The 24115-nt window shown below is 41.3% G+C and overlaps 1 protein-coding gene across 1 annotated transcript in view; it reads right to left on the bottom strand.

Moving 5' to 3' along the window:
- Positions 1 to 24115, bottom strand: part of KCNK1 (potassium two pore domain channel subfamily K member 1) — an 80452-nt gene that overhangs the window by 5753 nt on the left and 50584 nt on the right. Inside the window, exon 2 of the mRNA XM_066235281.1 lies at positions 7774 to 8169. Coding sequence (XP_066091378.1) covers positions 7774 to 8169 — 396 coding nt within the window. The remainder of the gene's footprint in view (positions 1 to 7773; positions 8170 to 24115) is intronic.

Raw genomic sequence — 24115 nt, 5'->3', positions numbered from 1 at the left:
GGTCAGAGGCCTTTCTGTGGGCCGAGGGCAGAGTCTCTGGGCAGCCCCAGCGCCCTGGGAAAGCCACGCACGGGAGGGAGTGAGAACTAATTCCAACGGTGGAGATTTTCTGTGCTGGAGGGTGTTTCACTCAGAGGGAACCGCGGCCGGCCTCATATCCTGGTTTGCGCGCGAGATAAGGAGTGAGCGATTCCTCCGAGTGCCTCGGCAGTGCGCGCCCGTGTTATCGCACAGAGGGGCAGAGTCAGGGGCCTTTGTGTGGGCCAAAGCGGAATCTCGGGCCGCCCCAGCGCCTTGCAAAAGCCGCGCACGGGGACGGAGCGAGACTCAATTCCAACGCTGCAACTTTTCCCTGCGGTTGGGGGTTTCACTCAGAGCGTGAGACTGCTGGCCGGATATCCTGGTTGCAGACAGTGAGTGAGAGTTTCCTCCAAGTGCCCGGAAGTGGGCGCCCGCTTGTGTTACCGGACAGAGTGGCAGAGCCAGAGGTCTTTGAGTGGGCGGAAAGCCTGCCTGATTATGCTAGCAGCTCTGATTGACTGAGCCTTACCCAGAGCCCTGTGCTGAGTGGAAATAGAGTGGGGAGTTGCCAGCTCTTTGAGCCTCTTACTATCCAGGCAGAGGCAGCAGCAACCCCATAGCTGGATTATCAGGCTACTAATTGAGGAAGGAAAGACTAGGAGAAAGGCTCCAGGAACACGGACTCTCTCACTGGCGGAGCCTATAAATGCTAATGAGCCTCGACTCTCAACGAGACTAAAGCACAATACATGACATTGCCATAGAGACTTATCAACTGCAAACCTCTACCTGAGCGTGCCAAAGGGGCAGAACCCGGGGTACAGAGTCACCGACCAGGAAGAGGGAGAAAAAAGAAAAAGCAAGAAGATAACCTCTCAAAATCAAGAATAATCTGCAGACTTTATAACCTATCCCATTTTATTATATTTGTTCGTTTGTTTCTCTTATCTTCATTCTTGAGACTTTTTTTTCCTCCTCCAATTTGGCCGATTAACTCTCTACCGGTCTTACTCTCTCCTCTCCTTGAACTACACTACCCATAAGTGTTACATCTCCCATTATCATTTCTCTTCTCTTCCTTTCTCTCTATGAAGGTTGTACTCCAAAACCCTTAACTCTCTCTCTCTCTCTCCTTTCTTTTTTCTTCTTTTAGTGGTTCCCTCTTTTTCTCTCTCTCTCTCTTTCTTTTCTCCCTCTATATTAGTTTCTTCCTTTCTCCTTTACATCTCCTCTCATTCAAAGCTCAATAACAAACAAATTATCTGATCTGGGACTCAAACCTATGTTTGTGGCATTTTGGGGGGTTTTTACTTCACCTTTTTAACTCACTAGCAGTGCTCCCATCCCTGGCTCTCCATATTATCTAGTTCTTGTTCCACTAAATACAATAGTAAGTTTTTAATTTGTCCCCCCATTTTTCCGTTTTCCTCTTATTCCTCTCATCATAACTCTTAGTCAACCAACACCTAAAAGCAAATCATTTTATTCTTGACCCAAATTTTTTCCTTATTTACTTTTTGTGGGTCCATACGCTCTTTTTTTTTTCTTTTTTCCTTTTTTTTTTTTTCTCTCTTTTTTGCCCCTTTATTACTTTTCCCCAATTCAGGCCCTCCATCACAGGCATTGTTTGTTATAATTCACAGTCCACCACAAGATTTTCTCAAGAAAGAGGGGAGAAGAGAGGAGAGGAAAAAGGAGGGGGGGAATAATTTCCTTTTTTAAAAAATTTTTATTTTATTTTATTTTTCTTTATTTCATTATTAATTTTTTTAAAAAAAACAACTCTTTTCGATTTGTTATTTTTTTTATTTTTTTTTAACTTTTTATTCTTTATTAAATCTCATTAATACTATCAACAAAACCACCCTCAGATGCCATTAAGGAAGAGAAAATCGAATATCATGGATACAAAAGAAAGAGAGGTAACAAAGCTAGATGAGGAAAAATCTATGGAGAAAAAATTTAATATATTGGAAACCTTGGAGCTAAATGACAGAGAATTCAAGATAGAAATACTAAAAATCCTCCGAGATACACAAGAAAACACAGAAAGGCAATATAGGGAGCTCAGAAAACAACTCCATGAACACAAAGAATATATGTCCAAGGAAATTGAAACTATAAAAATAAATCAAACAGAGATGAAAAACTCAATTCACGAGCTGAAAAACGAAGTAACAAGCTTAGCTAATAGAACAGGTCAGATAGAAGAGAGGATTAGTGAAATAGAAGACAAGCAACTTGAGGCACAACAGAGAGAAGAAGAAAGAGACTCAAAAATTAAAAAAAATGAGATAGCCCAACAAGAATTATCTGACTCCATCAAAAAGAATAACATAAGAATAATAGGTATATCAGAGGGAGAAGAGAGAGAAAATGGAATGGAGAACATACTTAAACAAATAATAGATGAGAACTTCCCAAGCCTGTGGAAAGAACTAAAGCCTCAAGTTCAAGAAGCAAACAGAACTCCAAGTTTTCTTAACCCCAACAAACCTACTCCAAGGCATATCATAATGAAATTGACACAAACCAACAGCAAAGAAAAAATTCTCAAGGCAGCCAGGGAAAAGAAGAATACAACATATAAAGGAAGGCCCATTAGATTATCATCAGATTTCTCAGCAGAAACTCTACAAGCTAGAAGAGAGTGGACCCCAATATTTAAAGTCCTGAAAGAGAGGAACTTTCAGCCACGAATAGTATACCCATCAAAGCTATCCTTCAAATATGAAGGAGAAATAAAAACATTCACAGATACAGAAAAGATAAGGGAATTTATCATGAGAAAACCCCCACTCCAGGAATTACGAAAGGGGGTTCTCCAATCAGATACAAAGAACAAAAAAAAAACAGAGCCACAAGTAAAAGCTCCAAGAACAACACAATAAAACCAAATTTAAACTGTGACAACAACAAAAAGAAAGAGGGGGAGAAGACGGAGATTAACAGTAGCAAAGGACGATGGAGTGCAAAAGTACTCACAAAATAGTTCGCTACAATGAACAGGGTAGGGACCCTTTTCATTACTCAAAGGTAACCACCATTGAAAAAACCACCACAGAAGCACATGAGATAAAAAAGACAGCAACAGAGGAAAGATGTATGGAATACAACCAAATAAAAACAAAAGATAGAAAAATGAAAGAGAAGGATCAAACAAGACACAAAACTAACAGAAAGCAAGATATAAAATGGCAATAGGGAACTCACAAGTATCAATAATTACGTAAATGTAAACGGATTAAACTCACCAATAAAAAGGCACAGAGTAGCAGAATGGATTAAAAAAGAAAATCCAACTGTATGCTGCCTACAGGAAACTCATCTAAGTAACAAGGATAAAAACAAATTCAAAGTGAAAGGCTGGAAAACAATACTCCAAGCAAATAACATCCAAAAAAAAAGCAGGTGTAGCAATACTCATATCGGATAACGCTGACTACAAGACAGGAAAAGTACTCAGAGACAAAAATGGCCATTTCATCATGGCTAAGGGGACACTGAATCAAGAAGACATAACAATTCTTAATATATATGCACCAAACCAAGGAGCACCAAAATATATAAGACAGCTACTTATTGATCTTAAAACAAAAACTGACAAAAATACAATCATACTTGGAGACCTCAATACACCGCTGACGGCTCTAGATCGGTCATCCAAACAGAGAATCAACAAAGACATAGTGGCCTTAAACAAAACACTAGAGCACCTGGATATGATAGACATCTACAGGACATTTCATCCCAAAGTGACTGAGTATACATTTTTCTCCAGTGTACATGGATCATTCTCAAGAATTGACCATATGTTGGGCCACAAAAACAACATCAGCAAATTCAGAAAAATTGAAGTTGTACCAAGCATATTTTCTGATCATAAAGCCTTGAAACTAGAATTCAACTGCAAAAAAGAGGAAAAAAATCCCACAAAAATGTGGAAACTAAACAACATACTTTTAAAAATGAATGGGTCAAAGAAGAAATAAGTGCAGAGATCAAAAGATATATACAGACTAATGAAAATGACAATACGACATATCAGAATCTATGGGATGCAGCAAAAGCAGTGATAAGAGGGAAGTTCATATCGCTTCAGGCATATATGAACAAACAAGAGAGAGCCCAAGTGAACCACTTAACTTCCCACCTTAAGGAACTAGAAAAAGAACAAAGACAACCCAAAACCAGCCGAAGAAAGGAGATAATAAAAATCAGAGCAGAAATAAATGAATTAGAGAACAGAAAAACTATAGAAAAAATTAATAGAACAAGGAGCTGGTTCTTTGAAAAGATCAACAAAATTGACAAACCCTTGGCAAGACTTACCAAGGAAAAAAGAGAAAGAACTCATATAAACAAAATCCAAAATGAAAGAGGAGAAATCACCACAGACACCGTAGATATACAAAGAATTATTGTAGAATACTATGAAAACCTTTATGCCACTAAATTCAACAACCTAGAAGAAATGGATAAATTCCTAGAAAAATGCAACCTTCCTAGACTGAGTCAAGAAGAAGCAGAAAGCCTAAACAGACCTATCAGTAGAGAAGAAATAGAAAAAACCATTAAAAACCTACCCAAAAATAAAAGTCCAGGCCCTGACGGCTATACCAGCGAATTTTATCAAACATTCAAAGAAGACTTGGTTCCTATTCTACTGAAAGTCTTCCAAAAAATTGAAGAAGAAGCAATACTTCCAAACACATTTTATGAGGCCAACATAACCCTCATACCAAAACCAGGCAAGGATGGCACAAAAAAAGAAAACTACAGACCAATATCTCTAATGAATACAGATGCTAAAATACTAAACAAAATACTGGCAAATCGAATACAACAACATATGAAAAAAATAATACATCATGATCAAGTGGGATTCATCCCAGAATCTCAAGGATGGTTCAACATACGTAAAACAGTTAATGTAATACACCATATCAACAAAACAAAGAACAAACACCACATGATCTTATCAATAGACGCAGAAAAGGCTTTCGATAAAATACAACACAATTTTATGTTTAAGACTCTCAACAAAATGGGTATAGAAGGAAAATATCTCAACATGATAAAGGCCATATATGATAAACCATCAGCTAACATCATATTAAATGGCACTAAACTGAAGGCTTTCCCCCTTAAATCAGGAACAAGACAGGGTTGTCCACTCTCTCCACTCTTATTTAATGTGGTACTAGAGGTTCTAGCCAGAGCAATCAGGCAAGACAAAGAAATAAAAGGCGTCCATATCAGAAAAGAAGAAGTAAAGGTATCACTTTTTGCAGATGATATGATCCTATACATCGAAAACCCCAAAGAATCCACAAAAAGACTACTAGAAACAATAAGCCAATACAGTAAGGTCGCAGGATACAAAATTAACATACAGAAGTCAATAGCCTTTCTATATGCCAACAATGAAACAACTGAGAAGGAACTCAAAAGAATAATCCCCTTCACGATTGCAACAAAAAAATTAAAATACTTAGGAATAAACATAACAAACAATGTAAAGGACTTATATAATGAAAACTATAAACCATTGTTAAGGGAAATCGAAAAAGATATAATGAGATGGAAGAATATACCTTGTTCTTGGCTAGGAAGAATAAATATAATCAAGATGGCTATATTACCCAAAGCAATATACAAATTTAATGCAATTCCCATCAAAATTCCAATGACATTTTTTAAAGAAATAGAGCAAAAAATCATCAGATTTATATGGAACTATAAAAAACCCCAAATAGCCAAAGCAATCCTAAAGAAAAAGAATGAAGCTGGGGCCATAACAATACCTGACTTCAAACTCTATTATAGGGCCATGACAATCAAAACAGCATGGTATTGGCAGAAAAATAGACACTCAGACCAATGGAACAGAATAGAAAGTCCAGAAATAAAACCACATATATATAGTCAAATAATTTTTGATAAAGGGGCCAACAACACACAATGGAGAAAAGAAAGCCTCTTCAATAAATGGTGCTGGGAAAACTGGAAAGCCACATGCAAAAGAATGAAACTGGACTACAGTCTCTCCCCCTGTACAAAAATTAACTCAAAATGGATCAAAGATCTAAACATAAGACCTGAAACAATTAAGTACATAGAAGAAGACATAGGTACTCAACTCATGGACCTGGGTTTTAAAGAGCATTTTATGAATTTGACTCCAATGGCAAGAGAAGTGAAGGCAAAAATTAATGAATGGGACTACATCAGACTAAGAAGTTTTTGCTCAGCAAGAGAAACTGATAACAAAATAAACAGAAAGCCAACTAAATGGGAAATGATATTTTCAAACAACAGCTCAGATAAGGGCCTAATATCCAAAATATACAAAGAACTCATAAAACTCAACAACAAACAAACAAACAATCCAATAAAAAAATGGGAAGAGGATATGAATAGACACTTCTCCCAGGGAGAAATACAAATGGCCAACAGATATATGAAAAGATGCTCATCTTCTTTAGCTATTAGAGAAATGCAAATCAAAACGGCAATGAGATACCACCTCACACCTGTTCGATTAGCTGTTATTAGCAAGTCAGGTAATAGCAAATGTTGGAGAGGCTGTGGAGAAAAAGGAACCCTCATACACTGTTGGTGGGAATGTAAAGTAGTACAACCATTATGGAAGAAAGTATGGTGGTTCCTCAAAAAACTGAAAATAGAACTACCTTATGACCCAGCAATCCCTCTACGGGGTATATATCCCCAAAACTCAGAAACATTGATACGTAAAGACACATGCAGCCCCATATTTATTGCAGCATTGTTCACAGTGGCCAGGACATGGAAACAACCAAAAAGCCCATCAATAGATGACTGGATAAAGAAGATGTGGCACATATACACTATGGAATACTACTCAGCCATAAGAAATGATGACATCGGAATATTTACAGCAAAATGGTGGGATCTTGATAAGATGATACGAAGCGAAATAAGTAAATCAGAAAAAAACAGGAACTGTATTATTCCATACGTAGGTGGGACATAATAGTGAAACTAAGAGACATTGATAAGAGTGTGGTGGTTACGGGGGGGAGGGGGGAATGGGAGAGGGATAGGGGGTGGGGAGGGGCACAAAGAAAACAAGATAGAAGGTGACAGAGGACAATCTGACTTTGGGTGGTGGGTATGCAACATAATTGAACGACAAGATAACCTGGACTTGTTATCTTTGAATATATGTATCCTGATTTATTGATGTCACCCCATTAAAAAAATAAAATTATAAAAAAAAAAAAAAAAAAAAGGCAACATAGAGCCCTTCCCAGTTATGGAAGAATATCAGCCCAGTGTGTAGATGTCTTGGGTTTGATTCCTGGCCAGGGCACATAGGAAAAGTGCCCATCTGCTTCTCCACCCTTCCCCATCTCCACCCTTCCCCATCTCCTTCCTCTCTATCTTTCTCTTCCCCTTCCACAGCCAAGGCTCCATTGGAGCAAAGTTGGCCTGGGCACTGAGGATGGCTCCATGGCCTCTGCTTCAGGCACTAGAATAGCTCTGGTTGCAACGGAGCAATGCCCCAGATGGACAGAGCATCGCCCCCTGGTGGGTATGCCAGGTGGATCCCAGTCAGGCACATGCAGAGGAGTGTTTCTCTGCCTTCCTGCTTCTCACTTCAGGAAAAAAAAAAAGCAACAAAGGATTCTACAAATGACTACCCGTTCATAGACAAAATGGAGAGCTCGGATTGCCCAACAGAGATGGAGGGCACAGAGTACTCACATGTGATTCCGATCTTATAGAGCTCTCTGAACTTCTGATTGTAGCCTTCTCCAGGAACATAATCACCCAGGCCAATGGTGCTCAGGGAAATAAAACAAAAATAAAAGGATTCCAGGAAGTTCCAGTCGTCCTCCAGGATGGAGAACACGGCCGCTGGGATAAAAAAGAAGCAGGACACGGTGACAAACCCAAGGAGCACGGCATGGACAATAGCCACTACTTGCTTGGAGAAGCCCCAACGAATGTGGAAGTAGAGGACAGGCCTGCGGGTAATGTGGATGGTGACACGCTGGACCACTGCTGTCAGGAACAGGAGGGTGAATGGAATGCCAATAACGGAGTAGACGATGCAGAAGGCCTTACCGCCATCTGACAAGGGCACTGTGTGGCCATAACCTATGAGGAGAGGGAGTAGAAAACACAGTTTAAATAACATATGCCCACTGTTCCCCTCCACTTAGAAGAGCCAGACTTCAGGTCTGATAGCTCAAAGGCTCAGTGTAACTGTTACTGAAGTAAATGCCATATGGTTAAGAAGCTGCCACTTTGTATGAAATCTCACCAGCTCTTTCCAACACATCATGTCTGGCTTCAAGCTCATTGTCAGGCAGAAGCAGCCGTTCTGCTGCCGAGCTAAGGCCCCACCACAGAAAACTCATCATGGGACACCAACTCCTCCAGGAGGACGTACCCCTCCCATGTTGCCCCACAAGGATCCTTGTTAGAGTCCAAATGCCAGCCTACACTTACATCCAGAACAGACTACTGATAGCATGTTTCAACAGAACAGTGTGGGACCAGGACCCAGCTGATCAGGAGACAGCGGGAGGATGAAATAGACTCAGAGAAGATGCAGCCATCAAACAAGAGGAAGAAAAATAAACCAACTCACAGTAATCAATAATTCTTTTAAAATTTTGCTCAATTATCTGGTTAAATGTCAGATATTATAACATTTTTTTTCCTTTTAGTCATTTCTGTAGATTCTAAGATTCCATCAATTCCACAAGACGAACTAAAAACACACACAATAGGGTCAGTGGTTAAAGTGTGTTTTACTTCCCACTAGATCTAGGTCACTCTCAATTCATGCCAGTCTAACAAATACCAGCCAGAGAGAACCCTGCAGGGCATGAGGCTCAACACACTGTTTAAAAAAATCTCACTAGCACTCCATCCTGAAAGGACTAACGTGTCTGAACAAGTCAGTTCAGGAAAAAGCCAACTAAATGAATCTTTTTGTAAATTGGGTTCTGCAAAAAACCCTCACATCTGTGATTACAATTAAAAAATAGTTTCAAAATATGGTTTCTAAAATACATCTGCTTAAAAAGAAATGATGGCTCAGTGAATAGAGCATTGGCCTGGCATATGGACATCCCGGGTTAGATTTCTGGTCACAGCTCACAGGAGAAGCAGCCATCTGCTTCTCCCCTATTCCCCCTTCTCTCCCTCTTCCTCTCCCGCAGCCAGTGGTTCAATTGGTTCAGTGTGGCCTGGGCACTGAGGATAGCTCTAGTGGAGCAAACCAGCCTCAGGCACTAAAAATAGCTTGATACTCAAGCATTGGCCCCAGATAGGGTTGCCAGGTGGATTCCGGTAGGGGTGCATGTGGGAATCTGCCTCGCTATCTCCCTTCCTCTCACCAAAAAAAAAAAAAAAAAAAAAAAAAAAGAAAGAAAAGAAAAAGAAAAGAAATTACTCTGTCTGAAGAACCTTTAGCTTCAGATCCCCAAATTCTCTGCTTTATCTCAATTCTTGGGGTGAGTCCAGGTCATTAAACATCTTCTTTGATCAACATGGCAGTCAGAAGGCATGCAGGTTACAAACTATCTACAAGGAGCCTAGGAACCTGCGGAAATCATATGCAACTTGTATATCTAACAAGTGTATTTTTCTGTGAAGAGAGAGATTACAGTGCTCAGATTATCAGAAGAGTTGAGAGCCATGGCTCTGAGCATCAGTTCCTGAATCCTTTTGGTCTTTGCAACAATCAACTGCTCCTGGAATGCTGCATGAGGTCCAGGCTGGTTCACGAGGGCAGTAGGAGTGGTGGAGGACCCAGAGAGCAACAAGAGGCATCCTCAAAGCATGCCAGATAATGTTCGCCCAAAAAAAACAGCAGGAGAAAGTTCAATGGTGACGTTTGAGGAAAGATGTGAAAGAGGAATGAGACTGGTCAGTAAAGCAGCCCCCACACCAAAGATGGCTAATTGAAGTTGTGATTTACTCCAGCCATTAAGGAAGGGCGTTCTCATGGTCAGAGATATGTGGAAACAGAAGCTGAAGTGGAAGTTTATTTAACCATAACAAAGGCAGCTGGGAAGTGATTCCCAAGTTTGGTCATGAGCTGTGACTAAAGTCCCTGCAACAACAGTGCTCAGGTGGAGGCTGTGGGACAGGCTCAGCTTCAGCAGGAATTTCATGGAAGAAACAGAAGTTTAGCTGAATCAGTGTGACTGGGTAAAAAGCCTCTAAATCCATAATTTCATAATGTTTGCTTTATAGCACTTTTAAAAATGATCTTTCCTAAGAGTGTCACACACTTATTTTTACCTAGCCCACCTCTTCTTTATGTGTTCTTCTTTATGTGTTCCAATAAATTATATGACTTTGGTTCTAGTAGGAAATAAAGTAAATAAATTTCTAGTTTTAAAATATCTTAGGACATAATTTTTGCTCTCAAATGACAATACCTCTTCTTATTAGCATGTTAATTAAACCTCCACTTACTGCAATGGTCCCTCCAAGCAACAGAGATGATCATCACAAGACTCTAGATCTCTGTCTGTAGTAATGCGTTTTTATGCCACTATTGTGTTCCCGCCAGGAGATTAAAAACCACCAATGTGTAGACAGTTTACTGAAAGCCATTTCTTCTCCTGATGTCTACACAGCTTTGTTAATAGAAAGTAAATGTAACATTTACATCTCATTTGATTTCTAGACACCTTCAGTGCTGCCACACAGAGTATCAGCATCTGTACCAGGCACAACCATTCTCTGACAGAGACGACAGCCAGGCCGCAGAGAAAACCTCAATCCTACTGAATTTTAATGAAGGGTGAATAATTTACCCAAGTTTGGTCAATTGAACCTCCAGATAAATCATAAATCAAAGCTTATATTTTAAAATATTATAATCATATTAAAATCCATGACAATGTGTGAAGAATTTAGCAAAGTGTTAATAACACTTACTTACATATGAATTTTTCATATTCATATAATTTGGGTGCCCAAAAGACTGAGCACAACAAAGTCTACTGAAAACACAGACTCCAAAAACATAGTGTCTTGAGATGACACTCCAGGTGTAAATGCTTCCAAGACCACAGTTGCTGGGTTTCCTGTGATGAAAGGTTGTGTCCTGATACTCTGCCAGCTGAGACCCACTTTATGTCTTTGTCGGTTTGGTTGGTCTGTACATCCCCTTGGATAAAGGAAGACACCTGTGTGGGCTTCTCTTCATCCATCAGAGGAAGTCACTAATGTGTGGCGTCTCCATATCCCTGATGCCTTCTGAGAGGTGCAGCTGCCCCTGCTGTGGCCCTGCACATATGACAGATATTCTCATTTACATCATCTAATATGATATGGTAGGTACAGCATATATATTTTCAATTAAGTTAGCTTAATGGTGAAAAAAAAGCTACATAAGAATGTCAACCTCTGAAATCAACCCCAGCAGAGATACTGAAATAAACTGCAATGTTTCTCTTCTGCAAACACTTTCCTTTGTAATCTGCACTTTAGATTCCAGCTGTCTCTTTCCCACTGGACTGTGTTAGCCCTCTGAGGGAGTGATCACACCCTTCTCTCTGACGACTTCCTGCTCAAGGCGACTGCCCTCCAACTCACAGACAGTGATAACACTTGGGCAGTATGTGACTTCAAATTCAGGACAACCAGAAACTCAGTGTGCGACAATGAATCAGCTTCAGGTCTAGTTGATTTCTTCTGCCACTTTAATGTTGAAATAAGATTCACCCTGCACCCACAATTCAATAATCAGTTAACTTCCAGACACAGTGCATACAACGGTCTTCTTATTCTCTTTTTTCAAAGACCCACACATAGATAAACTCCGCCCACTCCACCCATCCACATCCATGATAAGCAATGTACAGCTTCTGTTTGTTTACCAGAGAGAAGACCCTAGGGAGGTTTCAACTAGACCATGCAGAAATATCGGCAAAGGTTGAAATACAAGTAACAATGAGTGCATGTGACAGAGGAGGCACAGACAGCTGGAGGTACTGGAGAGAAGTTACAGGACATACAAGGGGTGTCTGCTTCTCTCAGCATCACCTTTTACTGTTCTGTTCATATATGTTCTAGACCAGGAGTCGGGAACCTTTTTGGCTGAGAAAGCCATGAAAGTCACATATTTTAAAATGTAATTCCATGAGAGCCATACAATATATTTAACACTAAATACAAGTAAATGTGTGCATTTTATGTAAGACCAACACTTTTAAAGTACAATAAGTCTCTGAACTCTTTTTAATAACATTGTTACGCTGTTGCTAACCAATGATGAATAAAGTACTTCTTACCATTAAAGCAACTTCTGGTGCTGCATGGTTTTGCTGATGGCTTTGTAGTTTGGTTGATATGTGGTGAGGTTAAGCTTCATGCAGGCGTTGAGACTTCCATCCGTTAAATGTGATCGTAGGTTGGTCTTAATGTTCTTTAGATGTGAGAAAGACTGCTCACATGCACACATAGAGCCAAACATTGTCAGTACAGAAATACTCATACGATGCAGTGTGTGGTATGTGACGGGAAGCACATTCTAAGTTTAGACAATCAACTGGTCCGTGGGTTGAAGTTTTTCATTTCTCCCCACTTGTGTTTGCTCGCCAACTCTGCTTGCTGTCGTGCAAGTCTTTCCAAATCTTCATTCAGTGACTTGAACTTATTCACCCACATGTCTGAGGCCTTCAGGTCAGCAGCTTGTAGCTCAAAATCTCTGATGGAGACACCGGGGATGTAACTCAGGTCGGCGCTGTCCACTGCACACTTGTGTGGATGGGAGATGAACTTAAAAAGATGAGTGCGCTCATGAAATTCTCCAAAGCATGCTTTGAATGACTGTAGATTAGCTGTAAAGCCCGGTAGCTGCTGGAGATCAAGATGTTGAGCAGGGTCACTTGCTGTGCATGCATCTTTAAACTTAACTCCCAGTTTTTCAAAGTGTAGTAAACGACCTATTTCAATGTCAGTGATGAAGAGTTCTAGCTTGTTTTCAAATGCAAACACTGCTTATTGAAGGGATAAAACAGTATTTCCAGCACCTTGTATTTTCACATTGAGCTGGTTCAGATGTTCAGTTATGTCCATGAGATAGTAGAACTTCAGGAGCCACTCAGTGTTAGCCAACTCAGGATGCTTGACGTTTTTCATTTTAAGAAAGGTCCGGATTCCTCTCAGACAAGCTGCAAAACAGCTGAGTATCTTCTTCCCTCTTGACAACCAACGCACATTGTTGTGCAGAAGCAGACCAGGATGATTATTACCAACTTCATCCAGCAGTGTTTTAAACTGGCGATCATTTAAAGCTTGGGCAACAATCAAGTTGACTACCTGAATGAACAGCGACATCACCTCACCAAGCTGCTCGCCACACATCTGAGCACAAAGCGCCTCCTGATGTTGGATGCAGTGAAAACTTAGGATGGGTCTCTTTTCATGTTCACGAAGAAGCACTACGAATCCTGTTTTCGCCCACCATGCACAGAGCACCATCAGTACACACTAAAATAAGTTTATCCATCGGTAGATTTTCTTCTTTAGCGAGCTCAGTGAAAGACTTGAATAAATCTTCCCCTCTTGATGTCTCTTTCATAGGCAAAATAGCAAGACTTTCCTCACGTAGTGTGTCACCGACAGCATACCTTGCAAACACGCTGAACTAGGATAAATGGCTTATGTCTGTTGACTCATCCAAAATGAGAGAAAAGAATGGTGCAACACAATTTCCTTCACTTGTGTTGCCTCAATTTGATTTGCCATCATGATGGTACGATCGTGAACAGTTCTTGCCGACAGAGGCATGTCTTTTATTCATTTGATTATCTTGTCTTTATCTGAAAAGTCGTCAAAAAGTTCATTGGCAACATCAAGCATGAATGTTTTGACATACTCCCCATCTGTGAATGGCTTTCCGTTTCTCACAATTGCTAAAGCACCAGCAAAGGTAGTCGAATTCCAGCCACCTTTTTGGGTCTAAACACGGAGTTGCTGCTGACTAGCTTGCACTCTGCACAGTAGCTCTTGACATGCTTCCTGCTGTCCCCCACTGAATATTTTGATGCAAATGTAGTATGGCGTGTGTTGAAGTGCCACTTTATATTTGACCATTTCATCGATGCAATTTTATCATTGCATATTAGACACACTGCAGAACCTGCTCTCTCCACAAAGGTGAATTCCTCTGTCCATTCCTGCTGAAAAGTATGAACTCCTCATCTTTTTTTCTTTTAGCCATCTTCTTCGTCAAAAGGGTTTCTGCAATTAGCTAGCTGACTACTTGATTAAGAGGAAAGTTTACTTCCTGAGCTCATAGTGACCCGTGTACGTTACGCATTATCCAATAAAAATTTGGTGTTGTCCCGGAGGACAGCTGTGACTGGCTCCAGCCACCTGCAACCATGAACATGAGTGGTAGGAAATGAATGGATTGTAATATATGAGAATGTTTTATATATATATATATATATATTATTTTTTTTTTTCATTTTTCTGAAGCTGGAAACAGGGAGAGACAGTCAGACAGACTCCCGCATGCGCCCGACCGGGATCCACCCGGCACGCCCACCAGGGGCGATGCTCTGCCCATCCTGGGCGTCGCCATGTTGCGACCAGAGCCACTCTAGCGCCTGGGGCAGAGGCCACAGAGCCATCCCCAGCGCCCGGGCCATCTTTGCTCCAATGGAGCCTTGGCTGCGGGAGGGGAAGAGAGAGACAGAGAGGAAAGCGCGGCGGAGGGGTGGAGAAGCAAATGGGCGCTTCTCCTGTGTGCCCTGGCCGGGAATCGAACCCGGGTCCTCCGCACGCTAGGCCGTGTTTTATATTTTTAAAGTTATTATATTTTTTTATTAAAGATTTGTCTGTGAGCCTGATGCAGTCATCAAAAGAGCCACATCTGGCTCGCAAGCCATAGGTTCCGACCCCTGGTCTAGACACTTCCTGCTGCTTTACTCAGTCAGGGACAGTTTATTGTTAACCTCCAGAGAGGCAATGATCTTCTTAGTCAGTACACAGATGGATTCTTCACCTTGGAGGCCATTCTGAGACATGGGCCAATTAACACACTGCACTTAAAAACTAGAGGGCCCCAGCAAATGGCTTGAATGTCATGGATGGGCCTGGCCAGTTGGCTCAGTTTTAGAGCCTGGTATATGGATGTCCTGGGTTTGATACCCAGTCAGGGCACACAGAAGCAATCATCTGCTTCTCCACCCTTCTCCCTTTCCCTTCTCTCTCTTTCTTTCTCTTTTCCCCTCCTGTAGCCATGGCTCAGTTGGAGCAAGTTGGACCTGGGTGCTGAGGATGACTCCAGGGCCTCACCTCAAGTGCTAAAATAGCTTGGTTGCTGAGTAACAGAGCAACTGTCCAGATGGGCAGAGCATTGCCCAGTAGGGAGCTTGCCAGATGGATCCCGGTTGGAGCACATGTAGGAGTCTATCTCTGCCTCCTCACTTCTCACTTAAGAAGAATAAAAAAAATTAAACATTAAAAATTAAAAAAAAATTTAAATTAAACAAAGGAATGTCATAGATGAAGCACCCTACATTTTCTGCACTGGGAGTTTCAACTGAAATGGCAGCATGGGGAATGAACAATTAGAAGTGACAACTTATGTAAGAGGCACCTGCCATGCAGCCATTAGTCTGAGGAGACTGAGGTTGTAGAGAAGGTACACCCAGAAGAAACAGCTTCCGCTTTTTGCTTACTGTCTGTATGTTTGAGTGTTCATTGGATTGTGAATCTTCATAACAAGGTTCAGATCCTAGAATTATTATTTCTACTTTACAAATGAAAGCACCGAGTTTCTGAGAGCATGGACAACTTGTTCAAAGTCATAAAAATAATGAGAGTCCATAATCTTTCCACTGTGCTGCCCAGATGTGTGATGTGATGCAAGGGCCAATGATGATGCAGAAGTCAGCTCAGGTCCCAGCATCACTTCCCAGGAGTTTGTGGGGAGAAGGGGACAGTGTTGGTGATCACCAAGAGTTTCTGTGGCTCCATAGGGCTGAGTGTGAGATAAGGGGACTTGGGAGGACTGAGAAGGAGAGGGTAGGGGAGGGGAGGAGAGGGACATCGGGCTGTGCTACTTGGTGAACACAGGTGACAGGTGAATGCAGAGCTGGGGTCATTGGGCAGGTGTGAGTGAGGACAGGGGTCAGCACAAAGTCTATCAAGGGCCAGGGAATATGGGCACAGGCCAGGTGAGCTCCACATCCCTGAAAGCCAGTTTGGCAGTCATGTAAATGGCAGAGTCATCAGTGAAGATGAGGCTATAGTACTGTCTTTAGTTATGACAGGAAAACATGAACTCATAGCAGATTACTGATGACCACAGGAAAAAGGCATTCTGTGGCAATAACTACTATCAGTGACATAAGTACAGAATAAAGTACAATAAAATTATTGTCTTCCTGTTCAACTGACTTAAATGTTTACCACTCCATGTGAAATACTGTCAGTAAACATACAATCACAGAGGCACTGGGCGAGCAAGGTCAGACAGCTGGTGGGCAGAGGACTGGTTAGATTTCAAAAAACTAATAGAAACATCAGGTCAAAGTCTAAATAAAAATTGTTCAATGTAAAAATTATCAATTATTCAATACATAAATACATTTTCACTGTAAAACTTCCAAACAATACTGATGAAGTTTCTCTCTGCCCACCCACCTCCTCTCCAATTCTGTCCAGAGCTCATTTATGAGTCTGCAACCAAAAGGTCCTGAAATTTCTCTAAGCATTTATATATATTACTAGAAAAACAATGGTTTGTTTTTTATCATAAATAGTATACTATATTATACTGTTATTCTCCAACTGTTAAGTGTTCTTTGAACAATATATCTTGAGATACATAGAAATTTCTTAAATGCAGTGTTCTGTGCTCAGTAAACACCTTTGCTCATTTAACAGTCCCCCCGTTGATGGACGTTTAGGGACTTTCCAATTTCTCACTGGGAATAACAAGAGGTCAAAGGCAGCCCTGTTAGGTCATCGAGAACCTGGTAAGACTACGACAATGGATCACATGATTCCAGGTATTCACTTCCCACTTTGTGTGCTACACACAGTTCTACTCAAAAGAGCTTATCCCAGGAACTAAGGGTGACTCCTCTGAGGCTGGACCACCTCACACTCAGTTCCCGCAGGTGTCTGCTCAGATGGCACCCAGTCTGGCAGAAGTGACAGCGCTGTGACTTCTGAGTGAGCACTGGCCCTTCGCCCTGATCACAGGTTTTTGGGTCTTCCTGGACGTACTTTCCTCCAGCCTCCTCACTTAAAACTGTAATAAAATACCTAAAGTTGTGTGTGTACAGTGTCTGTTTATTTAACAAAGGGTGTGCTGGCAACACAACTACTTTTTCCTCTGGCTCTCTGCACTCAGCATACAACCCCTGACATGCCCTCAATTCCTTTTGTGTAACGATGATTCTGATTCAATGTGCAGTTTTTCACTGTTTCTTACCTGCTTATCGGGCATCTGTCATAAATTATTCCATTAAAAATATTTAATTTTCTAATTTTAATTTTAAAGGAGCAATTTGGCCAATGTAGAAGTTCCTACTACAAATGTTTTCTTTTCTAAGATTGGCAATTTTCAAGGTTCATTTCCTGTGAGTATAAAAAGTGCTTATTCATTTTACCTCTCAAACTAGTAATACTAATAATACTTAACTCTAACCAACCCGTGGTTTCATTTCCACACATTTCTTTTTCCCTGGAACTGTTTAATATTTAATTTTTAAAAGTCTTGAATGATCTTTTTAAGCTCTAGTTCATATGATAATGATCCTTGCTTTTATACATTTATTTTTCATAATCTTTGGACTGTTTCTCAGTCCATTTTTAAGGCATGTGTCCCCTAGAACAAGGTCTTCTCACACCAGCCTCTGTATAGCTTCACAAGCCAAGATCACCTATTCCACAAACTTAAATTCTGAAATAACACTGTTGAACAATTTTTTTTCAAACAATCCACTGTCCTTTCTGCCATTCCTCTGAGCTGGCCAGTCCCAGGCTGACAGCCGGCTTCAGGTCCCCCTGCAGGAACTTGACTTGTCAAGGTGCCAACAGGGCCACTCCTATTGTTCAGTTATAAATGAGTACCATTTGCGGGAAGATATTATAGTATATAGTACATAGTATAGTACAGTACAGTATATAGTACAGAAAACAGCCAAGGGCATGTTTGCTAATGGTCACAGTTATATGTACATGCTCCTATGAAAAGAACCTGGTAATGGTCTTTCCCCATCTCCAAGAGCAGCTGTGATCCCTTTTGAGCGCTCATTCAATGCCCGTTAGGTTGTCAGTGGCACATAACTGTAGCACATGACCCACTACCCAATATGAGATTATAACCAAATTGCTTCACATTTTAGTACAGATTTTCCAGAATTCCAAGTAGCCGCATTTATTGTGGTTTCCACAAGAAAGACAGTCAAAGCAAACAGGCTGATGACTGGCTAACCCGAGTAATTTCAGTGGGCTCTGGGACACAAGGGTTGTCTGGCTCCTGGCCCTGGCACCCTAGGGCAGTGAGAAAGTAGCTCAGATAGTGAGAGTCTGAGAAAAGCGGAGGTTGGGGCTCTGGGCTCCAAACTGGTCAGTTTATATATGAAAGGAACCCTCACAGGTGAGCCTTTTATCATCCAGAATTGACTAACCCAGGAAGGGAGTCCTTTAGGATTAGCAGGAAATCAGAAGCATCAGGATAAACAGATACACTTAATACAGACAGACAGAGAGATAGCAGAAGCCCAGCTCTGGGAAGGCACGTCAATGGGACCAAGTCTAGGGCGGTTCCAGTACCCAAACACAGAAGAACCAGGGTACTGGGTGCAGGAATGGGAGATGAGCTTGAGAGCATTTAAGAAAGCTCAGGGTGTTATAAAGTACCCAATCCACAATTCCGTGGGTTTTTGTAGAGGCACGTAGTCCAAATAAGTTTTTGAAAAGTTTTATTAAAAGAAGAAATTTATTAAATATGCCGGCAGCATATATCTAACACGGGGCAGTTCTGAAGTCCCAAAACGTGTGTCTTATTAATATTCTAGGGCCATGATGGCGAACCTTTTTATAAAAACCACCCATATTTGCAGTGCCAGTCAACCTGGTCCCTCCTGCTCACTAGTGGGCATTCCAGCTTTCATGGTGGGTGGTAGCGGAGCAACCAAATGGCGCCACGATTGGCCCACCATGAAAGCTGGAACACCCACTAGTGGGCGGGAGGGACCAGGTTGACTGGCACTGCAAAAGTGGGTGGTTTTTATAAAAAGGTTCGCCATCACAGTTCTAGGGATTGATTATATACTGTTAATTATACATGAGCAGGGAAATAACCTGACATCACGGTGTAAGCCCATACCTTTTGTTTTCTCCTATACAGGCTTGGGGAAAGGATGAAGGGAAGGAGAATGGGACACAATTCATTAGCAAATTTATAACATGTCTACAGGATTCATAGAAAACGCTTCTACATTAAAACTCACAAGGCAAGACAATGGTAAAAATGTCACTTTACATACTAAAAGACATTCCTATAATTTCTAGTGTTCATTTGCTATTTCTTTGTCCAAAGATACATACACTAACTACATGCTTTCAGGAGGGGAGAGGTAGTTTCCATGGGGACAAATGCCTGTAAATGGTCCATTAGTATAAGAAAAGGTTTAATTTAATCTTTTCTCTCCCTACACCTGGCTAGCTATTCACCCATTTCCCCATAGGTATGGGGGAAGGTCAGAGAATCTAAGTCTCCTTTTTCTTTCTGCATTTACAACACAATGTCATCGGCCATCTTGATTTTATGCTAATCACACAAGTACAGAGATTATTTATCATCTCTCTGTATGCCTAGCCCTGATTAATAAAATGTCCTTTGAGCTTCCTAAAATATTAATATTAATATTAATTCTGTAGCCTTTGGTACCTTACAACAAGGGAATATGGTCCACAAATAACCACAGGAAGACTTTGAACTCCTGAGATAAGAAACCTCCTTTAACTAAGAGGCTTAAAAGGCATTTTATAATTTAGGCCAAGCAGAGAGATTTTGTAAACATGATTTTTATACTTGTGTGTGATTTACACCAGCTCAAGATGGTCCATCGCATTCCTGTTTAGGAAGGGCTATTATATTGTAAATGGAGAGGTTTTTGTACTAGGTTTTGAATGGAAGGAGGAAGGAGACTCAAATCCCTCCCTTCCCCCACACCTGTGAGGAAAAAGGTAAACAGCCAGGAATGCAGGAGAGGGAAGAGAGATTAAGTAGCTCTTTCCTCTCCCCTTTCTTTCTCCTTAATGGGTGATTTACAAACACTTATCCTCTGACATCATGTAGATCACGCCCCCTCCCATCCTGAAATTCTGTGATTGATGTATGTACCTCTAGACAAAGGAACCACAAGACCACCCCCCTTGCTTGAAAAACCTGCATTTTGTAACATTTTATATGCTTTCTGGTAATAGTCCCACTTGAAATCCTTTATATGTATAAAAACTTGTAAACTAAACAAGCGGGGACTAGCTTGTTAGGTTTCCAAAGGTATTTTCGTTTGGCCTCTCTCCTTATCCTAAGCTAACCATTTCAGTGGCAACAGGGATGGGGGGTAGACACTAGAAGATTTGGGAATGTCTTTTGATATGTAAAACATTTATTTATCGCTTCTGTGTTGATACGTAAAATGACTTTTTTTTTGCTATTGTGTTACCTTATAAATTTTAATATGTAGGAATGTTTTTTCCTTTCAATAGATCCTATAGACAAATGTTGCAAACTTGTTAGTAATTAACTATTGTGCCATGCTCCCCCAACCTGTATGTGATCATGTCTATATAATTAGCCTCAGAGCTATATTTGAGGCTGCACGATTTGGGTTAGCTATACCCCGTGTAAGTCATATGTAGCCAGCTTATTAATAAATCTCCTCCTAAAACTTCTTCTGTATCCTGCCTTGGTGTCTCTACGTAACATGCAGAATTAAGGTACACTACTTTATAACACACGTAAGCAGGGCCCTCCTCCCTTTCCTGTCCCTACTGTAGGCTGGCAAAGCCCCTGGAGCCAGGAATGACCAAAGGACATAGCTCTCACTAAAGTGGGTGGAAATCTGTTGGTGGAAATCCAGGCTAGATAAATCTTTGTTTCCTCCTGCCTTTATTGAGACATCTTGTCTGTAGCAGAAAGGCCCTCCTGTGGTGCTGAGGCTGAGGTGGAGATGCAGGAGCTGGGGGAGGGGCATAGGCAGGGAGGGCCACCAGGGATATTTTTTATTTGTTGAAGCTGAAAGCAATCTTAATTGATATAGTCACTAGTATTATAATGACCAGTCTGCATGTTTCTCTAAGATGTGCTGACTCCTGATATTCTGTCTCCATCTCTGACTCCAGAGCCCAGCACACGGCTTTGCATGGGACATGCTGACTGAGGCCCTGGACCTGACAGCACAGCCTACCAGGACAGCCAGCCACCCTAAGATGCGGTTATAGGTAGACACTAGACAGACCTGGCATTTTTTCTCAGCGATTTTCCAAACTACCACCTTTTTGGGAGCAATGCACAGGGGTACCTACTTAAGAGATTAAAAACATATACGTAAAATGTTACCAAATTTCCGTCCTAGGGAAATTAATTTACATGATAAGAAAGTACCTTTCAAAGCCAATTCATTTTATCATTGACACCTAATTATAATGAATTACTACTTCCAAGTCTGCTTTGTCTTTTCATGAACAAGAATTAGAAGTATAATGAAGTCAAGCTAATCACCAGGTCAGAAGTACTTTGGGTTTCCCAACTGTCCCAGAGTGCCCAGCAGTGAGAATTCCAGTTACTCCTTATCACTTACCTGCCCATCTGCAATAAATGAGTCTCCAAGTGGCTCACAATGACACCGATATTGCACAATCACTATTTCTTCTAAGTGTTTCCATACCTTTTCAAAACTACCGATGGTGCAAAAATGTTCTATTTTATCAGAGGACTATGTTTCCAATTTATTCAAATGTTACCAAAAACATTTAACTTTTCAAACCAGTGTCACATGGTTTTCTCTCACAGTTGCTTCCCACAAACAGGGTGGCAGGGAGGGGGTTTCAGTCTTTTTGTTTAGAGAAGAGAATTCTTAAATAAAATCTCTTTGGATATGAAGCTTACAGTCCCCTCCACAATCTTCATTTGAAAAAGGAGACTATGGAAGCAATAGCAATAACCTCTGAAAGTGCTCAATTTTTTATCAGTTTCTTTTCCATTTGTCCTCAAGCCCCAGCTCAGCAACTGTGTGCAGCAAGCATGAGGCAGGGGAGGGCCCCAGAGCGTCTCCATCAGGTAGGTTCCCATCCAGCACATGCATGAACAGGGCCAGCATTCCGAATTACAACCAAAACCAAGCAAACCTGCAAACACCACTGTGCCAAGTTCACAAGACAACTGGTGGCCTCAACGTTGCTTTTTAAAAAACAACCGCTTAAAACGCAATCATTCTCTTTCCTAGGATAATAGTGGGAAGAGGACCAAGTATTTGACACAAACACAGAGAATATTCAATACTTCGTCAGACATCATATTCTTCGAACTTTATATTTACAGATAAATGAGGAGGCTTGATGTGAACAGGTAGGTATGTCTTACTGGAGAAATGAGTTCACCTGGCAACAGAAATGTGGGAAGGCAGCTTCTCATATCTAGTCCCTCAAAGCAGGAATACACATTGGCTGTGAAGCTCGTGCCTCTCTGACACACACATCATGCACCAAACACTTAGATGTTGCAGGTCCATCAAAGAAACATGGGGCCAGACCCACACTCCCCTTATGAAAAATACAGTTGTGGAAACAAAAAAGAGAACATTTTTAAAAATGCAAACCAGTGTGTTATTAGGGGCCAAATAAGTGCTTTAAATGCTCTAAATAAGTAAGAAAGGTGGGATACCCTTTCTTACTTATTTAGAGCATTTAAGTTGCTCTAAATAAGCAACTTAAATGGACAGTTGCTTGACAGAATCATGTAAATCCCTCCCTATCTAACTTATTTACCCTTTTTTTAAATCCCCGTCTAGGTTTAGTATCACATAAACGAGAAACAGTTCCGGCACACCCACCCCTTCTCTCGGTCCATCAGGATAAGACCCAACTGTAGACCCACAGTCCCGGGTAAAGATGTACGGAGTGCAAAGATGTGGGGTAAAGACAACTGAAGATGCTGGTCAGAGAAAACTAATTATCATTAGGCTCATGTTTTACTTGCCCAAACAGTGAGTGGCATCATTTGTTTTGTGGACAGTTACCCAAACAATAAAATAGGACAGAGGCAGCAGGAAAAGAGAAGTATTACATAAGCTGGGTTGACTCCATAAAAGCAACTGCAAGCACGAATCTGCAGCTAAGCAGGGCTGTTGAGGACAGGACACTGTGGACATCATTCATTCACAGAGTGGTCAGGGATCGGAGCAGCTTAATGGTATGCGACACACATACCTTGAGGTGGCAGGAAAAGTGTATCTGCCACTTGTGTAGACGCACACCCTACCCCACAGAGCAAAACGCAGGATGGACAGTTGCTTGAAAGAATCACGTAAATCCCTCCCTATCTAAAAATAATACTCTCTGGCACAAGACATCTTCCTGAATGTGATTTAACTTAGTCGTTGAGACCACCATGCCAAGCTGGTGTATCATCACATCTGCTTGTCCCAGCTGGGTCCAGCAGCTCTGTACCTGTGCACCTGGAGGCTCAGCCAGAGGGGCCCCAGGATACTCCCTTCCCTGACCTAGCCCCACTGCCCTCAGCTCCCACCATCTATCAACACCTCACCAGGCTCTGCACTTGTGCTCTGCGGGGCTCCAGCTCCATCTGTCTTGGAAAGAGAAACATTCTCACTTCTGTATAATTTCCTGAGCTGATTATTCTTTTTTCCATTTTGGAAATTGATCAGAGGAGAGAGAAAGGCTTTTTCTTCTTTCTTAACCCACGCCTTTGTGCGACTGCTCAGGGTAGACATCCTATGTAGTGTGGGGAGTCAGAGGCACCCAGGGTACCCTCCACTTTTGAGCATCTCAAATAAGACCCTTAGTTGGCTTTGTT

The sequence above is a fragment of the Saccopteryx bilineata genome, chromosome 1, assembly GCF_036850765.1.
Source record: "Saccopteryx bilineata isolate mSacBil1 chromosome 1, mSacBil1_pri_phased_curated, whole genome shotgun sequence".
Taxonomy (NCBI): Eukaryota; Metazoa; Chordata; class Mammalia; order Chiroptera; family Emballonuridae; genus Saccopteryx; species Saccopteryx bilineata.
The sequence above is the reverse complement of the archived record's forward strand: the minus strand, read 5'-3'. Positions and strand labels throughout refer to the sequence as shown.